We start from the raw sequence: 17,521 nt of genomic DNA, 5'->3' as shown, positions 1-17,521 counted from the left end.
CGCTTTCGCCGGGGCGGGGCGCAGCGAGGGGCGGGCCGGGCCGGGCCTAGGGGGCGGGGCGCCGAGAGGGGGTGGGGCTCCGCAGGGCCGCCGTGCGCATGCGCGGCCGTTGGTGCGCCCGGAACCCAGCTTCGGGGCTGCGCGGTCCGGGGAGCGCGTTCCGCGAGGCACCGGACGTCTCGGCGGTGGCTGTCCGGCGGCGGCGAAGCTGGAGCGGCGGTGGCGGCGGCGGCGGGAGGCCGGGGCCGGGGCTGAGGCCGGGGCTGGGGCTGCGAGGCCCGCGGGGCGGCAGGCGGCGGCGGCCCGGGCGTCGAGCCCGGAGGCGGGAGCGGCCGCTATGGCCGAGAGCATCGTGAGTCGGGCGCCGGGCGGGAGCGGGCGCCGGGATGAGGCAGCAGATTTGCCGGCGCGGCCTGCGGAGGCCCCCGCGGCCCGCCCGCCCACCGCGCCGGGCTGGCTGCGGGGCGGGCCCGGCCTTCCCCTCGGCCCCTCCGGGTCCCCGACCCTCGCCCTCACCCGCGGGCCGGGGAAGGCGGGGGTCTCCCCGCGGCGGGGCTGCCGGGCCGGCCAGGCGGGGCGCTGCCCTTCGCTCACCTCTCGTCGCCCCGTCCCGCCCCGCACCCGCCCGGCCGGGGCCGTGTCACGACTCACGGAGGCAGGCGCTGCCTCCACGCGGGGCCTGGCCGACCCTCCCCGGGAGCCCGGCCCCTGCTCCGCTGGCGGGAGGGGGTGACGGCCCCCGTCCGCGCAGGGCCGTGTGGGAGTCGGTTTCCTGAAGTTGGGGCTCCGCACCCTCTGGTTCTACCCCTTAAAGGACCAAGAAAGCCACTGATAATCAGAAACCGCCCCGCGGTCACTCGGGGAAAGTTTCCTCCAAAGTCAACATGGCAGGTGGACAGAGGGACCCCGGGCCTCCAGGGACGTGGGGGTCCCCGCGGGGCCCAGCCCTGAGGCCCAAGCATCCGACTCCTGGGAAGCAGGTTCCCGGGGGCGCGGCCTCCCGCAGCCCTGCCCTTCCCCGCAGGGGCGGCCCGTGCTCCTGCCCGTGTGTGGGGCCAGCTCCCCGGGTTGTGGGGGACGACCGACAGGGGTGGCCTTCCTTTTTCTGAAACTGATTCCAAAGTTTTTTGTTTTTTAATATTTTTATTGATCTCAGAGAGGAAGAGAGAGAGGGACATCCATGATGAGAGAGAGTCAGGGACTGGCCGCCTCCTGCACGCCCCACCCTGGGGATGGAGCCTGCAGCCCCCGCCTGTGCCCTGACCCGAATGGAACCGGGACCTCCTGGTTCACAGGTCGATGCTCAGCCCGGAGCCCCGCGGCCGGCAGGTGGTGGTTGTCAAAGCCGAGAGCAGCCTTCTCAGAACTCGTGTGGGCATCGCCCCTGTTCCTCTCGGTAGTTCGTAGACTCCCCGCGGAGCTCTCAGCCATTTACTCAGAAGCAGGGGAGCCCCGCCACCCGGGCTGTGTCCCCTTGCAGGTCCGCCCTGGGTGTGGGTTGTCTCTGTGGCCGCGGTAGAGGCGGGGCCAGGCACACGCCCTGCGGTACCGGTACCGGTAGCCCTGCAGTGGAGTGACTCTTAGGCTCAGCGCTGTCCCTACTGTCCCCACCCCCCCCGAGCCCGGCCTTGGGCTCCTCACACGGGAGGGTCACAGGGAGGCACTGCCCCAGCAGAGCAGGCTCCAAGGTGGAGGCAGCTGAAAGCCGAAGCCTCTGTTTGCTGCCGACGGACGAGGGAGGAAGCTACACAGGCAGCCAGGCAGCAAGAAGGAGGAGGATAGTCATGCTCCCGACAGCGGTGTCACAGGGAGCTTTGAAAACAACCGTAAAAATGGAGGGGAACGTGGGGCAAAGCCTCTTCAGGCCAGTGAAAGCGGATAGCCGAGCTGTTTTAGGAAAAGCTGGGTGATTCTTGGTTTGATGAGAGCAGAGCGTAGATTGAAGCTGCTGTGGCATTTTGTCTGTCGGTGAATCTTTTTTTAAAACAAGGGCTTGTGGCACTTTTCACCCGTAAAGTGTTTCAGACAGTACAGTGCTGCGGTTGCTGCGGGGAGCGTTCCGGCATATTCTGTCTGGCACCGCCTCCCCCCAGGTGGTTGGAGGTCACCTGTCTGGTGGCAGGCATTGCTGTCTCCTGCCCCCGCAGTTGCCAGGTAGTCACTCACCTTCCGAAGGCTTTGATCAGCATGAAATCAAGTCCTGGAAATGATGCCGTTTTACATTTTCTTAAAATCCTGCTAAGTGTTATCACTGTATTACGCACATTTCTTTTCATCTTTACTACAAGTAAATGACAGCCCTGCCCCTGCACCCCAAGGAGGTGGGGAAGGTAAATGACAAGCTAGATTTCCTCTGGTACTTTTGAAAAAAAATATCTTTTTATTGACTTCAGAGCAGAGGGGAGAGGGAGAGATAGAAACATCAATGGTGAGAGAGAATTATTGATTGGCTGCCTCCTGCATGCCCCCCGCTGGGGATCAAGCCCGCAACCCAGGCAGGTGCCCTGACCGGGAATCGAACCCGGGACCCTTCAGTCCACAGGCTGATGCTCTATCCACTGAGCCAAACCAGCCAGGGCTGGTGCTTTTAAATCAGTCTAATGTGTGTGTATAGATCCTGAAACAAAGTTTGGTCTTTTTGAGGAACCCAGTCATTCATGATTCATGGTGGGCTTTATCCTTCCCTTTTTTGGAATCTGAGGATAAAAATGTCAGTGTTTCAGATACACTCTATGAGTGACGGCTAAGAATTGGAGCGGTGTGTTTCTGAGTGAAGCAGAAAGCTGAGAATCAGCGAACTTCGCCCTGTGCTTCACCTGGGCACATTGGTGGGCACTGCCAGGGGGAGGGGGCGCAAGAGACTGCACCCGTCCCTGGGGATAGAGCCGGTTCCTAGCCGGTAGTGACCGTCTTGTTTTATTTACAACAGATCATCCGCGTTCAGTCCCCGGACGGGGTAAAGCGGATCACAGCGACAAAGAGGGAGACAGCGGCAGCGTTTCTGAAAAAGGTACCTGTGTTTTGCTCTGACCTCTGAGGTTCTCGGTCCTCCACGGTGACTCCCTTTTGTGCTCTGCCTTCTCTCCTCTCCTCACTTCCTGGTCCCTCCCACTCCCGGGCCAGTCTCCTGCTCTGTGTTTCCTGTTGTGACTGGTTGGATTGATACAGGATCAGATTGTGGCACAGCGGGCACAGCGTACAGTTGTAGGACCAAAGTCCCAAGGAATTGAGAGAGAGAGAGAGGGAGAGACACTGATGTGAGAGAGACACATTGGTCGGTTGCCCCCAGAAACATGTCCCAACCGGGGCCTGGATTGAACCTGCAGCCCAGGTATTTGCCCTTGTCCAGAAATGGAACCTGAGGCCATTTGGTACACAGGCCAGTGCTCCAACCACTGAGCACACTAGCCAGGCACAGGGCTGTATTCATTTTTAACAGTGAATAATTGGGCTGTACCTAGGTGTCCTATAGGGGGCATTGGAATGGCCTTCTGCCCTCACAAACTTGCCTGTAGAGTGTGTGTCGTCCAGTGTGGCACTGCTGGCTCCAGCTTGCTGTCCCCACAGTTGGTGGCCTTGGTCCTTGTTGACATGTGGCGTACGCCTGTAAGGGAATGGAGCAGCGGTTCTCAACCTGTGGGTCGCCACCCCTTTGGTGGTCCAACGATTCTTTCACAGGGGTCGCCTAAGACCATCCTGCGTATCAGATATTTACATGACGATTCATAGCAGGAGCAACATGACAGTTATGAAGTAGCAACGAACATAGTTTTATGGTTGGGTCACCACATGAGGAGCTGTGTTTAAAGGGCCAGAAGGTGGAGAACCACTGGAATGGAGGTTGGCAGGAGCGCTGCCATCATGTGCATTGCAAGTGCCTCACAGAACCTCAGGCCTTGGTTCCTGCTCCTCCCTCAGCTCCCTCTCAGGCGTACCCCAGGCAGTTCCTCAGGCCACACTCGCGTCCTGTCGGCCTTCTGCGGCCCCTGTTGAGTCACCCCAGGTCCGACCTGTTCTTTCTCGGGGGCGGTTCCTAGTCTGGTCATAATTGGCCTTTCAGCGGCATGTGACACAGTCCCTTCTTTTAACACTTGGAAACTTTTTTTAAAACCATGAAATAAGATACGTACTGAGAGATGCTTGAAAAACGATGAAGCAAAGGCCCAGGTCACAGTGGCGGTGGTGCCAGCGTTCCGGCCGCCACTGGGCAGCCTTCCGCCTCCTCCACCCCGGCACCCTCTCCTGACCCGCGGGCTGGGGTGGAGGAGGCGGGAGGCGCTGTGAGGCTCTGCGAGCTTGTGCCCAAGGCCCGCCTCACGTTGGGTGTCGCCGGCATCTTCAGGTGCAGAGCTCACACTCTCCAGAGGCAGTGGCTCCACAGGAGCCCTGGGAACACACCGGGACTCCACGCCTCCCCGGGGCCAGCTCATGGGCGGGGCTGCTGCCGCTGTCCACTTGGGCATCGCTGCGTCCGTGCTGACAGGACCAGGACGCCGTGGTGTGCTCGTCCGTCCGCAGCCTCCTTCACTCCGAGGGCTGGTCTCGTGGCTCCCCTCGGAGTGTTTACGTCTGGGAGTATTTACCGTCCCTACAGCTAACATCCTGCGGAGGAGTGCTCATTCCTGGGGTAGCTTGCAGTGCTTTGTCTACAGGAAGCATAGTTTTTGCAGAATTGGTGAAATACCACAGTTAATTTCAGTTTATATCGAAGCCGTTTCAGAGAAGAGTCAAATTAAAGCTATTATTTTTAGTCTTGAGTCCTAATTTTTTTGTACTTGGGGACACAAAATTTCAGTCTTAATTTCCTGATGCTTAATTTTATAATACCACTTTTAGCTTGGGAAAAAAATACATGGTACCAAATGCTTATTTCAGTATATCTGATATAAAATCCTAACTTTGTCTTAAAGATCATTTTGATCACTTTGAGAATTTCAGAATGACAAGGTGATTTGGAGCTAGTTTTAATCCATTTTTTAAAATCAGTAGAAAATAGGTTAGTACATAAAGTTAATCATTAAGTCAACTCTTTCCTTATAGTAACTAAATGCGAGGCTCTATCAGCAATCCCATGTGAGAGGACACAGCACTCGTAGGTAAAAGAACCAGGGAGGAGAGCGCGTGTGCGGGGAAGGGCGTGTGCGGGTCTCCCGGGACCTGCCTCGCCTCCCTCGGGGCTCCGCGGGGCAGGTGTGTGCATTTCCCGTGCATTTCCGGCTCCTCAGGTCTGGGTTCTGCCTGGTCCGTGGTTCTGCAGCCTGCAGAGCGTCCAGGAGCACTTCCTCAGTGAGCCTTGGCCGCAGCCCCTGCATGTGGCTGCTGGGAACGGTCTCCTCCGACCCCTGTGTGGGAGGGTGTTTCCAGCTGCGGGTGCAGGGCTGGCAGACCTGACCCCGAGCACCCCCGGGACGCCCGTCAGCGTGGCCCCCATGTGCCTGGGACGGCTTCCTTCTTATTCCTCCTTGAGGTTTGCTGAGCTCCCTGGGCTGGTTATTCTGTGGTTTTCAACCGTTTTCTTTAAGGTGTTTCTCAGCTCTGCTCTTGCTCTCTTTCCTGAGGATCAGCTGACATCGTCCCAGGTTCCTCGGCCTGTTCATTTCTCTCGTGTCGTTTCTATTAACCTATTTTTATGTTAATCGGCTCCTTCTGTCATCTCCCTCTGCTGACACCCATCCAGTGAATGTTCCATGTCAGGTGCTGCACATCTCGTGGACGAGGCCCTCCTGGAATTGGGTCTTTACACTTGACTTCAACAGAAGTTGCATCCCCAGACACAGTCGTGGCTCTGAAATGTGCCTCTCAGTCTTAGTGTTACGTGGAGCTTTGCTTCTTTTTGGCCGCTTTTCTCATTTCGCTTGACATCTGTAAGCAGAACTAATTTCCTCACGAGAGCGAAAGTAGGGAGAAATTTGGTTACCAAGGAGCAGCTTCTGAATTGAGTGAGAGTCCCCATAACGCCTGCGTGCACGCAGTCAGCACTGCCACTGAGCTGTTTCATGAAATCTGTTGTTGGCTCTTTCAGGTCGCAAAGGAGTTTGGCTTCCAGAATAATGGCTTCTCGGTTTACATCAATAGAAACAAGACCGGAGAGATCACGGCATCATCCAACAAGTCCCTCAACCTGCTGAAGATCAAGTGGGTACCACTGTGAGGAGCCGCGGGGGAGGCCCTGGGGGCTGCTTGTCTTGAGCATTTTCCTCTGGCGTCCGGGTGGCAGGGGCCACAGCGGCACGCTGTCAGCGTGGGCGCCCCAGATGCGTCCTGAGGCGCTTCACTGGGAGCCTCGTGCAGCCGCCAGAAGTGCTGGTTAGACAAGACTGTTTGGGTGGATTTCGCGAAGTGTGGTCGCATGAGAACAGCAAGTGCAGCCCAGCCGTGTGGCTCAGTGGTTGAGCATCGACCTATGGACCAGGACGTCAGGGTTTGATTCTTGGTCAGGCGTGTGCAGGAGGCAGCTGGTCGATGATTCTTTCTCATTGATGTCTCTCTCCCTTTCCCTTCCTCTCTCTGAAATCAATGAAAATATATTTTAAAAAAGAAAAACAACCTGGGGCCTAGGCAGAAATTCCTGACAAAAAAAAAAAAAGCATGCCTGGCCCGTTTGGCTCAGGGGATAGAGTGTTGACTTGCAACCAAAGGGTCCCAGGTTTGAGTCCAGTCGGGCACATACCTTGGTTGCAGGCTCCTCCCCCTCCTGGGCCCTGATGGGGGCTCATGCAGGAGGAAATGAATCGATGTGTTTCTCTCACAGATATTTCTCTCTGTTTTTCCCACTTTCTTCCCTTCTCTCTAAAAAGCAATGGAAAAATATCCTCGGGTGAGGATTTAAGAAAAAACAAATGCAGACAGTATGTCTTTGAGACTCGTTTTCATCCAGCAGTGACGTGTGTGCGTGCCCACGCGTGTGCAGGAACAAGGAGAAAGAAATGGAAGGATGTGTCCAAAGCAGATAGGATGGGGGGGGGGGGCTGAATAGGGGGCTTAGGAGCGAATGAAGGGAAGTGGGGGCCAAGCAGAGAATGAGGTGGCGGGAGAAGCTGCCTGCCCCCCAGTCTGTGTTGTGACTCCAGCTGGCCCTTGACCCATGCGGGTCTGAGCTGCGCAGGCCCACTCCTACGCAGATACGTCCCAGTAAACACACAGTATTTTCAGTCCGCAGCTGGAAACCGAGGGTCAGAGCCATCGTGTGTGAGGGTGGCCCTAACCCGCGTTCCCGGGTCGGCCGGGTGTCCCTCTGTGAAGCTAGAGAGGCACGTGGACGTGTGTCATCAGTGCTCGCATGCAGGTGGCAGGAGGCACCGTTGCAGAGACCCTGCTGCTGCTCTTTCTAAGATGGAAGCAGAAGGGAGACGGGAGAAGAGCCGTCTGGTCTCTGTTGAGAGTGGCCGCCTCGTGTTGAGCTTTCAGCCTGGTCGGCCTGGGCTTTGGCAGAAGTCAGACCCTCCCATCCAGGTGGTGTCTGTGCAGCTCAGGTGCCAGAAGGATGGGCCTGGACTGTTTGTCGTTGAACAGGCATGGCGATTTGTTGTTCCTGTTTCCCTCGAGCCTGGCCGGACCCTCGTCAGAAATGGAGACGTCCGCCACGGTGGCGTTGAAGGCTCTTGGGGCTCCCAACGTGGTGGAGGATGAGATCGACCAGTACCTGAGCCGGCAGGACGGGAAGATCTACCGGAGCCGCGACCCGCAGCTGTGAGTGCTGGTAGCGAGGGTCCGAGGAAGAACCAACCCAGGTTGACCCTGATGTGCCCAGAGAGACCTGAGTGCTCCGTGCAGGGGGGGAGGAGGGGTGACACCTGGGTGCGCGCCTGTGGGGGGCTCGTCCCTGCCGCCCCGTGTAGTGAAGGTGGAGCCGCTCCAGCATCACACGCACGGACTTGCTTCTGTTCTTCAGTGAACACCTTGTTTGCTGAAGACAGTGCCCCTTCGAACCAGATAAATGCCTGTGACGTGTGCTTTTGTTTAGATTTTTCAATTCCTTTTAAGGAAAGCAGTTAGAAACACCTGAGTCTGCGCTCGGGGAGCAGGGCTGCCTGAGGGAAGGTGCCTGCCTGCAGCGGAGTCTTGCTAACTGCATCCTCCCTGGGCGTGGAGGTGCCAACACCCAGACTCTGGGGCCCCAGACGCTGCCTTGGCGGCTTGTCGGTCTCGGATCCAAGAGCCCGAGCGGTGCTCTGCTGCTGTCGGCACAGAGCCTCTGCCACGTCCTTTCCTCCTGGCGGCCGCTGCCCGCTCCCCTTCGGTGCCTTGAGGCTTCAGGAGCCGAGTGTGCATGTGCAAGCTGACCTCTCGTCTAGCCATAGAGCCTGCCTGTAGGAGACCAGCCCTCTCCTCAGAAATGTCAAGCTCGCGGCACCTAAGAGCATGCCCCATTTGGAAAGGGCCCTGACTGAGCTCTGGCCGCGTGGCTCAGCGCTCAGAGCGCCAGCCGGAACCAGTCTCAGTGGGAAGGGAAGGGAAGCGCTGTTGCAGAAACCCTGCTGCTGACCTCCCCAAGCTGCAGTGGGAGAGACCAGAGAGGAGGGTTCTATCTCCTTTGAGAGTGGAAACCTCCTATTTAGCTTTCAGGGGCACCCTGCCTGGGGCGGACAGGCCCAAGCAATGATGTGTCACATTGATGTTTCTCTCTCTCCCTTCCCCTCTCCCTCCCTCCCTTCCATTGTCTCTGAAAAGGCAATGGAAAATACCCTCAGGTAAGGATTTACAAAAAAAAAAAAAAGAACTGTTTGAGCCGGGAGGGACCACTGGGCTTTCAGCCAGCCCGTCCTCCTCGTCCTCCTCGTGCCGGGTGCATGTCCACTGTGGCTTGTGCGCTCAGCTCCGAGGTTTCTCTGCCCGAAGTGACTGCACCCGAGCCAGGCATCCTTTATGGGCTTTTTTCAAACTAGAGTTGTTTACCTACCTCTGTCGGGGTTCTGCCGTATCCATGGACCCCTTTCTAGTATTTGCTTAAGATTTTTATTTACTTAAATGACTTTAAACCCATTCCCTGTGATTTTTGTGAGTGTCAGCAGCGCCGGGAGGCGCAGGAGGGAACAGGCGTGCTAACCACTGTGTTTCTTTGCCCCGCGCTCTTCTCAGGTGCCGCCACGGGCCGCTGGGGAAGTGCGTGCACTGTGTTCCTCTAGAGGTGAGTCTAGAGCAGTTCCTGCTTCCCCAGCCGCTAGGCTCGCCCTGCACTGCCCTCGGGGTTAGAGGACCTCGTCGTTCCTCCAGGGCCCGCCGCACAGAGGCACAGAGGCAGCCCTTATTTATGGCGGCGGCCTTCTAGGTGCATTGTGGATGGCTCAGCGTTTGTGTTGCTGTGATGAAGGGCCGTGCTTGCCGGGGCTCCTGGGCCATCCTTTAACCCTGACACTCAGCTGCGCCAGGCACTTCTGTGCTCCTCGTCTTTTAGATTTGCTTCGCCCTGAGTCCCACGCCTGCTGATCTGTCCGGTGAGAATGAGAGTTGCCGTGATAATGCTGACGGCAACCGGCTAGGCTGAGTTACGGCAGAGGCAGCCCCATCACCACGAGGCTTCTTGTGACTTTTTGGGGGAAAATTTTCCCAATCTTATTTGACTTAGGGCATTTTCTATTTAATGGAGATCCATTTCCATTTCCATCTTGAAAAGATAGGCACCCAAACAAAAGGTGGGTTCTGACCTAGAGTGGTAGAGAGAGCCAGCCCCAGCCCCCCTTGGCCGTGGGCCTGGCCCTTTCTGCCGCACTGATCCGCGCGCGCCAGCCTGCAGCCCCAGCAGGTGGGACCGCAGGTGTGTGACCGCTCTGTGTCTCGGCAGCCATTCGACGAGGATTACCTAAACCACCTCGAGCCGCCCGTGAAGCACATGTCCTTCCACGCCTACATCCGGAAGCTGACCGGGGGCGCTGACAAGTAAGTGACCTGCGGGCGGGCGGGCGGCACAGTTTGCTGTGTGTTGGTAGGTGGTGGCTGAAGCCACAGGGCAGATAAATAAGAAAAGCAAAGATGGCATCTGGGCCCGAAGCACTTGGACTCATGGGTTTGCCTGATTGTAGAAAAGAAACCGGTGGGTGGAAACTGATGCCCGGAGCCTGGAGTGGGGCAGATGCCAGGCTGGCGATGCCACTGTGGAGGCCCCCAGGGACTTCCCAAACTTTCCTGGGTAGGCAGTGCCCTGGCCACTTGGTGCTGAAGGTGGATGAGATGAGGCGTGATGGTGGCCAGTTGTGGCTGGCGTCTGAGTTTTGCTCTGCTTTCTGGACAAACAGAACCACCCCGTGGCCACGTCGGACCGCCTCCATCAGCCCCCCGCCCGGAGCCTGGTGTGTAGCAGCCCTGTGGGTCTGGAGCAGTGGCGCTGGCACGGGCTGGCCGTGTCGGCAGGGTCAGCCAGGCGGGCACGGGCGGCGGCAGCGGGCGGCTCTTCCCGTGAGTGTAGGCCGGGATGGTGGCCGGAGACAGACCATTTTGATGTCTTTTCAGCCATGTCAAGTCCTTGCCTGTGTGAGCCTTCTGTCGGCCACATCCCTGTGATTTCTCCCTCCCGCCCGAGTCAGCACATCGTGGGGCCTGATGGTCGTTCTGCTCTGACAGCCGCTGACATCCTAAAATGACTTTTAAAAATGTTTGGCCGGGAGAAAAAAAATCCCACCAGACACCCATTCTTGCCTGTCAGTGGGATAAGCTATGGAAGTTTCTGGACCAGGGGCATGAATTTGTCAGCCTTTCTTCCCTCTGGGTCCAGGACCTTGGGTTCCGGGGGCACATTTGTACCTGTCACCGACCTGCGACCGCCGAGCGCTCCACACGCCCTCCGAGCGGAGGCCGGGGGCCTGTGAGATGAGGCCGAGTGTTGGGGCCATTTTGTGGGCAGGACGCTGGCAGAGGGTTCGCCCCAATGTTCTGAGCAGGGCCCGTGCTTCCTCGCTGGCAGGCTTGTGGCCACAGTTTTTGTTTTGGCCAAAAGCAGAGTGAAGATGTCTTTGTTGTGTATCCTAATCAGTTTTTCCTGAGAAAAAGCAATTTTTACACACCTCTAGGTATGTGTCTCACCCTGTGAATGTCGCTGATAAATTAATGAAACTTAAAAAGCACTGCATTTCCCTCAGGGATACAGGTTAGATCAATAGATATTCAACAGTATTCTTTTAAAAAATATATTTTTTATTAATCTTTTAAAATTTTTTTATTGATTTCAGAGAGGAAGGGAGAGGGAAAGAGAAATAGAAACATCAGTGATGAGAGAATCATTGATTGGCTGCCTTCTGCATGCCCCTCACTAGGGATCGAGCCTGAACCTTTCTGTGCAGGGGATGAGGCTCCGCCCGCTGAGCCGCGCCGGCCAGGGCTCACCAGTGTTCTTGACAACCATCGCGGACGTTAGAGCGGGACGGGGACAATCAAAGGGTTTACGTGGGAACAGCGAGGCGGGCCTGGAGTCCAGTGCACAGGAGCGGCCGCCACTCTCCCTGCTGCGCCTCCTCGGCTCGCCCCGCCCCGCCCCGCGGAACTGTTGAGAGTGGATGGTATTTGAGTGTTGTTGCCGGTCTCCGCGAGCGTTTCCTGTTGTCACGTCTGATGACGTTGGCTCTCGTTCAGGGGGAAGTTTGTCGCCCTGGAGAACATCAGCTGCAAGATTAAATCGGGGTGTGAGGGACACCTCCCGTGGCCCAACGGGATCTGCACCAAGTGCCAGCCCAGCGCCATCACGCTCAACCGACAGGTGAGTGACAGCGCGGAGCGGGCTCCGGGGCTGAGGGGGGACGCTGCCCTGGAGGGGAGCTGCCGCTCTCGGAGTGTCACACGCAGCAGATCCCAGCAGTGCTGGCAGAGGAGGGCCCCGGTGGAATCGCACCCCGAAGCTCGTGCCAGCAGGGGTGGGCGTCAGCTTCCTGTTTGTCAGCTTGTGTGGAGGCAAAACTCCCCGTGGCTGTGCCGACCTCCGTGCCTGTAGCTCGGCCTCGTGAGACCTCGCCTCGCGTCTCTGGAGCCTCGGGAAGCGTGTCCTGGACCAGCTCGGGGTGCCTGCCCGGAGCTCGGGGCAGCGAGGCTGAAGCAAGAGGGAAAGAACCAGGAAAACTGGGGTTCTTCTGGCCTTTGCCACTGGGGCCCTGCCTGCCCCCAAGAACAGCCCACCGTGTTCCTGCCGCTGCGGCCACACTTGCTCCTCAGGGAACCCCCGTCCATCTGGAAACCGTTGTTGTTCCTCCTCCTCCTCCTCCTCTCCTTCCTGCTCTCTTCCCGTTCTCTTTCTTTTTGAGAACTACTCTTTCCTCTAGAGCAGCGGTTCTCAACCTTCCTAATGCCGCAACCCTTTAAATACAGTTCCTCATGTTGTGGTGACCCCCAACCATAAAACTATTTTCGTTGCTACTTTATAGCTGTCATGTTGCTACTGTTATGAATCGTCATGTAAATATCTGATATGCTGTACGTGTTTTCCAATGGTCGCGACCCACAGGTTGAGAACCGCTGCTCTGAGACTTTGACCACCTCCCTTTTAGGTGAAATCCCAGTAAGGTTCATTTGAATTAACTTATGTAGGAACCCCTCTCCCCCACGTACCCACTAGAACAGCGGCTCTCAACCTGTGGGTCGCGACCCCTTTGGTGGTCTAACGACCCTTTCACAGGGGTCGCCTAAGACCACCCTGCATATCAGATATTTACATGACGATTCATAACAGTGGCAACGTTACAGTTATGAAGTAGCAACAAAAATAATTTTGTGGTTGGGTCACAACGTGAGGAACTGTATTTAAAGGGCCAGAAGGTGGAGAACCGCTGCACTACAGTCTGAAGTGGTCCTAAGGGCAGAGCACATTCTAAAGCCGCGGTCGCCAGCCAGGGGTCCACGAGGTCCGAAAGGTTGGCGGGCGTGTGTGTGTGTGTGTGTGTGTGTGTGTGTGTGTGTGAAGAGCCAGGTAAAAGCTATTTATGTTTACCTATGTAATTTTATTAACCATTGTCACCCCAATAAATTTAATTTTAAAAAGGCTACTTATTTCTTATGGATGCTTTTACTTAGCCCCATGTTGTTAACTCTACAGAAATACAGACATGTGGACAATATCATGTTTGAGAATCACACAGTTGCTGACCGCTTCCTGGACTTCTGGAGGAAGACGGGGAACCAGCACTTCGGGTACTTGTACGGGCGGTACACGGAGCACAAGGACATCCCCCTGGGCATCCGGGCCGAGGTGGCTGCCATTTACGAGCCTCCTCAGGTGGGTCTGCGTTTCCTCGTGAGGCTGCGTGGGCTCAGATGGCAGCTCCTCTGCCCTGTGTCTGTTTCTGCGCGCGGGTGCACACACACACACACGCACTCACGCACTCACGCACACACACACACGCGCGCGCGCGCGCGCACACTCACACACACACGCACACACACTCACACTCACACACGCACACGCGATACTTACTTTCTGAATTATTGGAGAGGAAGATCGTGGCTCCTAAATACTTCAGTGTGTGTTTCCCCGATGGACATAAGAGAGTGTCAGCACATTCTCTTCCGTGACAAGTACGTTTGTCAACATAAGTAAATTGGACGTCGACACCGTATTCGCCTCTCACCTGCCAGCTGCAGTCCACTCTCAGCAGCTGCGCTCAAAGTGTCCGCAGTCCTTCCCTCTCCTCTTACCCCGTGTGTCCTCCCTGGCTGAGCTCTTCCAGGCATAGCGGAAACAGCCACGCGGTCTTCCCCCCGGTCCCACACACACGGCTCAGATCACGGCCCCGGCATGGCCGCTGGTATGGACTGGAAAGAGGATCAGGCTTTTTTGGTGGGAGGGGAGGGTCCCTAGGGTACCCCTGTTATTACGTGTGTTAGTTTTTTAAGGTTTTGATTTTTGGAGAGCGAAAATATTGATGTGAGAGAGAAACCTCAATTGGTGCCTCCTGCATGCCCCTGTTGGGGATGGAGCCCTCAATCCAGGCATGTGCCCTGACCAGGAATCGAACTAGCAATCTGTTGGTTCAGGGGATGATGCCCAGCTCACTGAGCCACACCGGCCGGGGCTGTCACTCTGCTTTGCAGTTACTTGGGCCCTGGCCGGTGTGGCTGAGTTCGTTGGAGTGTCGTCCATACACTGAAAGGTTTGATTCCCTGTCAGGCCACGTACCGAGGTTGCGGTTTGATCCCTGGTCGAGGTGGGTGTGGAAAGGAAACTGATTAGTGTTTCTCTCTCACATGGATGTTTCCCTTCCCCTCTCTAAAGTCAATAAGCATGTCTTCGGGTGAAGGTTTAAAAAATAAGTAATAATTAAAATTAAAAAAGAAAAGTAAAGTTACTGTGAAGATCCTTCCGTACGACGATGCTACCAGTCAGGTATGGCTCGTGCTCATCGGCTGTGTTCTAGTTTGAGTGCTGAAGGGTTGCTTTTCCATATCGTGGACATGAGTTCCAGGGAGCAGTGCCCGCTGACATGGGGGCAGTGTACTCGTGTCGGCACTGGGTCATGCATGAGCTGTGACAGAAATAAGACGGACTGGGGGTGGCTAGGGCGCGGGGTGGTGGAGCACGGCAGACATTGGCAGCTGAGCTGGGTGCTGGTACACGGTGCGCTGTGTAACGTTCTGGTGGCTTTGCTATATATTTTGGGGGGGAAATTGCACATTTCTAACGTCAGACCTGCAAACAAGGCATTTTCTTCTCCTGTGCCCTCCCTCCCCTGCAGGTGGTGCCACCTGTAACAGTTTCTAGTCTAGGTTGCCGCAGTCTGCCTGTTTTCATGTAAGCAGACACACACGGGCGCTCACTGTCCCCAGCCTTCGGTCCTGTGGGTCTGCTCACACTGGGCACACCTGCCCTGGAGAGCGCGCCAGGACCGCCTCTTTTCTGCCTGAACCAGGGTTGATGCAGGCGCGTGGCCGTGGCTGGTGTGCAGGCCTGGGCTGCCCACAGTGCCAGTGCCTCCCTGGCTGTGCCTGTGCCTGTGAGTAGGTTTGCGTGCAGTCTCCCTCCTTCCTGTTGGCGTTCGCAGCGTTTACTGAGAGCTGCCATGAGGTGCGTGGCCACGCCTTTGTGTGCTTCCCTGATGAGGAGTGTGTGTGTGTGTGTGTGTGTGTGTCCGTGTCCCCGTACTGGGCTCGGCTCAGTGTGAGGGAGTCTTATTGTGGAGGATCCCCACGTTCCGTTCCGTTCGAGTGAGACTGAGCAAGGGATCGGGACAGAACCCTCTGGCGCCCAGACTGCTCCCAGCATCCTCAGCCCCCTGGGTCCTGGAGGTGCTCGCGGACCCTGCACCTCCAGCTCGTTAGGTGTTGAAGCTCATGCTGCACGTGGTGGGAGCAGGGTCCTCAGGTTTGTCCTGAGTGTGACTTGGTCTCTGCTCTGAAGGATTAATGGTCCCAGATGGGGATGCCAGCAGGAGGCAGCTCTGTGGCTCTCCAGGTGTGGCAGGTGGGCAGGTGCCGGCAGGAAGCTCGGGCTGGGCTTGCGCGCTGTCCTGGCTCTGCGGCCTGTGCCTCTGCTCAGCACGACACTTCTTACTGCTGACCCACAGCTGCCTTCCAGGGCGGGTTCAAGGCCGGCCGAGCATCGCCTCCTGCAGGCAGCTGGGGCCGGGCCAGCAGGCTGGGCGGGAGCCAGCCAGAGTGAACCTGTTTATCAGGAGCGCTTGGAAACTAGCCTCTTCCCCACGAGGACCTTAACCCGTGGAGTGCCCTCCTGAGCCCCGACAGCCCACACTGGCGGCTCAGCTGCGGCATCAGGTCTCCGTGTTCTGAGTCTTGACTGAAAGCACATGCAGCCGAGGGACGCGCGGAAGCGGCCTGGGCTGTGTGTGTTCTCCGCCGGCCTTGCGTTCTCTCCGCTGCTGTCACCCTCCTCTAGGCCAGGGGCGCCCAGCGCTCCTTGTGACTGCGAAGCCAGGGTGGAGCTGGGGGCCCGCGCTCTTCTGAGCCATCCTCTGAACCCTCTCTCCCTTCAATGCCCGACAGATTGGGACACAGAACAGCTTGGAGCTACTTGAAGACCCAAAAGCCGAGGTGGTGGATGAAATCGCTGCCAAACTCGGCCTGAGGAAGGTACCGTGGAGCCGGGCTCTGTAGGGTCATCGGGAGGGAGCGTGGCCAGGCCCAGGCCGGACGGAGCCCTCAGCTGCTCGCGCCAGCAGTACGCCGTCGGTGCAGGCAGCCGCTGTGAAGCCTCGCTGTGTTGACTGGGTGCCGATCGCTTTTATGTTTCTCTGATTCAGCGCTCAGTGCGAACATGTCCCTGAGCATAGAATGTACGACCCCAGCCCAGGGCTATGACACTGAAATTCGCCAGCCACACTTCTTGGGGACTGCTTCATGGGGGGACCCGTCCTCCTGCCAGGCCGTGTCCTCCTGCCCTGCTGCGCACACCTCAGGCGGGAGTTCCTCTGGCCGAGGCCCGCCAGGTGCTCACGTTCCACATGGGGCTGGCGCAGGTGTGTCCTCCTCCTGGGCACTGAGCGCCCTGGTCAGTGCGGGTGGGAAGCACTTGGGAGGCGGGAGCTGCCTGCTGAGCCTGTGGGCCTGGTTTGTCTCATCACATCCGTGTGAGGCTGCCGGGACCTCGCAGGTGGGTCCACAGCTACCTGTGGGTCTGAGCACAGCTTAGCGCTCGCTGCCAGTGCCTTTCCTGCAGGCCCGTGTAGACGGCACGTTCCCTCCGGTGACGACGGGAAACGTGCTTTCCACGCAGGGGTGTCAGGGCGAAGGCACTTCACTGTCGTAAGAAAGATGTCCCTTCGTTTCTGACGGCTCAGCATCTCCGTTCAGGGTCACGTTTCTGTTTTAGTCCTGGAAGTTTTCCTCGGTATAATTTTTTGACCTGTATTTGTTACACGCGTGTAGTTCCTGGTAACCGTGACTACCATGGAGGATTTGCAGTTACCTAAGTGCCTTTCTCCCGACAGTCTCCCCAGCCTATTCAGCTCAGGCTGGTTGTGGCTGTGTCCTCCCTACTGCTTACTCACACCTGTCCTCTAAGTCTCCTTTTCTTCATTGCCACCCTCCTGTGTTCTGCATTCATCTGGGCATTTTAGAGGAAAATGACGGTCTCCGAATTTGCCTGGTTGTGTGTGCAGCAGCCGGATTTGAAGAGTTCTGTGTCAGGGTTGTGCAGGCGAGCGGCTGGGCACCAGCTCGCTCCTCCAGGGCGCGGGAGTGGGTGTGAGCCTCGATCCAGCCCGTGGACGCCCATCCCGTCGGCTTCAGGAAGGCTGGAGGCTCGCGGGCAGGGGAGGGCCAGCGGCACGGAGCGCACAGACCGTCACGGTAGCAGGACACACCTCGGAGGCCACCACTGCGAGGACTCGGGGACTGGCTGGGGGTGCCTTGGCGCCGGGAGGTTCTCGCCCTGCACCTCAGGTGCTCCCTTCAGCCGCAGTCCCCGAGGTGCTGTCCCTGTGCTGCCCTCTCCAGGCCTGGGCTCTTACCAGCACCTAGACACGCGCCCTGTGCTTCCTCTCGGTGGCACAGGTGCTGTTTCCGTGGGCAGTCTGTTCCTTTTGTTGACCGTGGGGTCCCTGCACCTGGCACAGGGCTGGGCGTGAACTTGGCTGGCGGGTCAGTGAGTTTG

The 17,521-nt window shown here is 57.6% G+C and overlaps 1 protein-coding gene across 1 annotated transcript in view; it reads left to right on the top strand.

The window, feature by feature from the left end:
- The first annotated feature begins 238 nt into the window (after positions 1-238).
- The window catches only part of NPLOC4 (NPL4 homolog, ubiquitin recognition factor), a 28,785-nt gene continuing 11,502 nt past the window's right edge, over positions 239-17,521 (top strand). The window contains exons 1-9 of the mRNA XM_070394939.1: positions 239-352; positions 2,930-3,010; positions 6,023-6,135; positions 7,513-7,689; positions 9,079-9,127; positions 9,782-9,876; positions 11,563-11,686; positions 13,013-13,192; positions 15,913-15,999. Coding sequence (XP_070251040.1) covers positions 338-352; positions 2,930-3,010; positions 6,023-6,135; positions 7,513-7,689; positions 9,079-9,127; positions 9,782-9,876; positions 11,563-11,686; positions 13,013-13,192; positions 15,913-15,999 — 921 coding nt within the window. The 5' untranslated portion in view covers positions 239-337. The remainder of the gene's footprint in view (positions 353-2,929; positions 3,011-6,022; positions 6,136-7,512; positions 7,690-9,078; positions 9,128-9,781; positions 9,877-11,562; positions 11,687-13,012; positions 13,193-15,912; positions 16,000-17,521) is intronic.

This window comes from Myotis yumanensis, unplaced genomic scaffold (genome assembly GCF_028538775.1).
Source record: "Myotis yumanensis isolate MYYU_CA2020_CCGP unplaced genomic scaffold, mMyoYum1.0.hap1 SCAF_16, whole genome shotgun sequence".
Taxonomy (NCBI): domain Eukaryota; kingdom Metazoa; phylum Chordata; class Mammalia; order Chiroptera; family Vespertilionidae; genus Myotis; species Myotis yumanensis.
The sequence above is the reverse complement of the archived record's forward strand: the minus strand, read 5'-3'. Positions and strand labels throughout refer to the sequence as shown.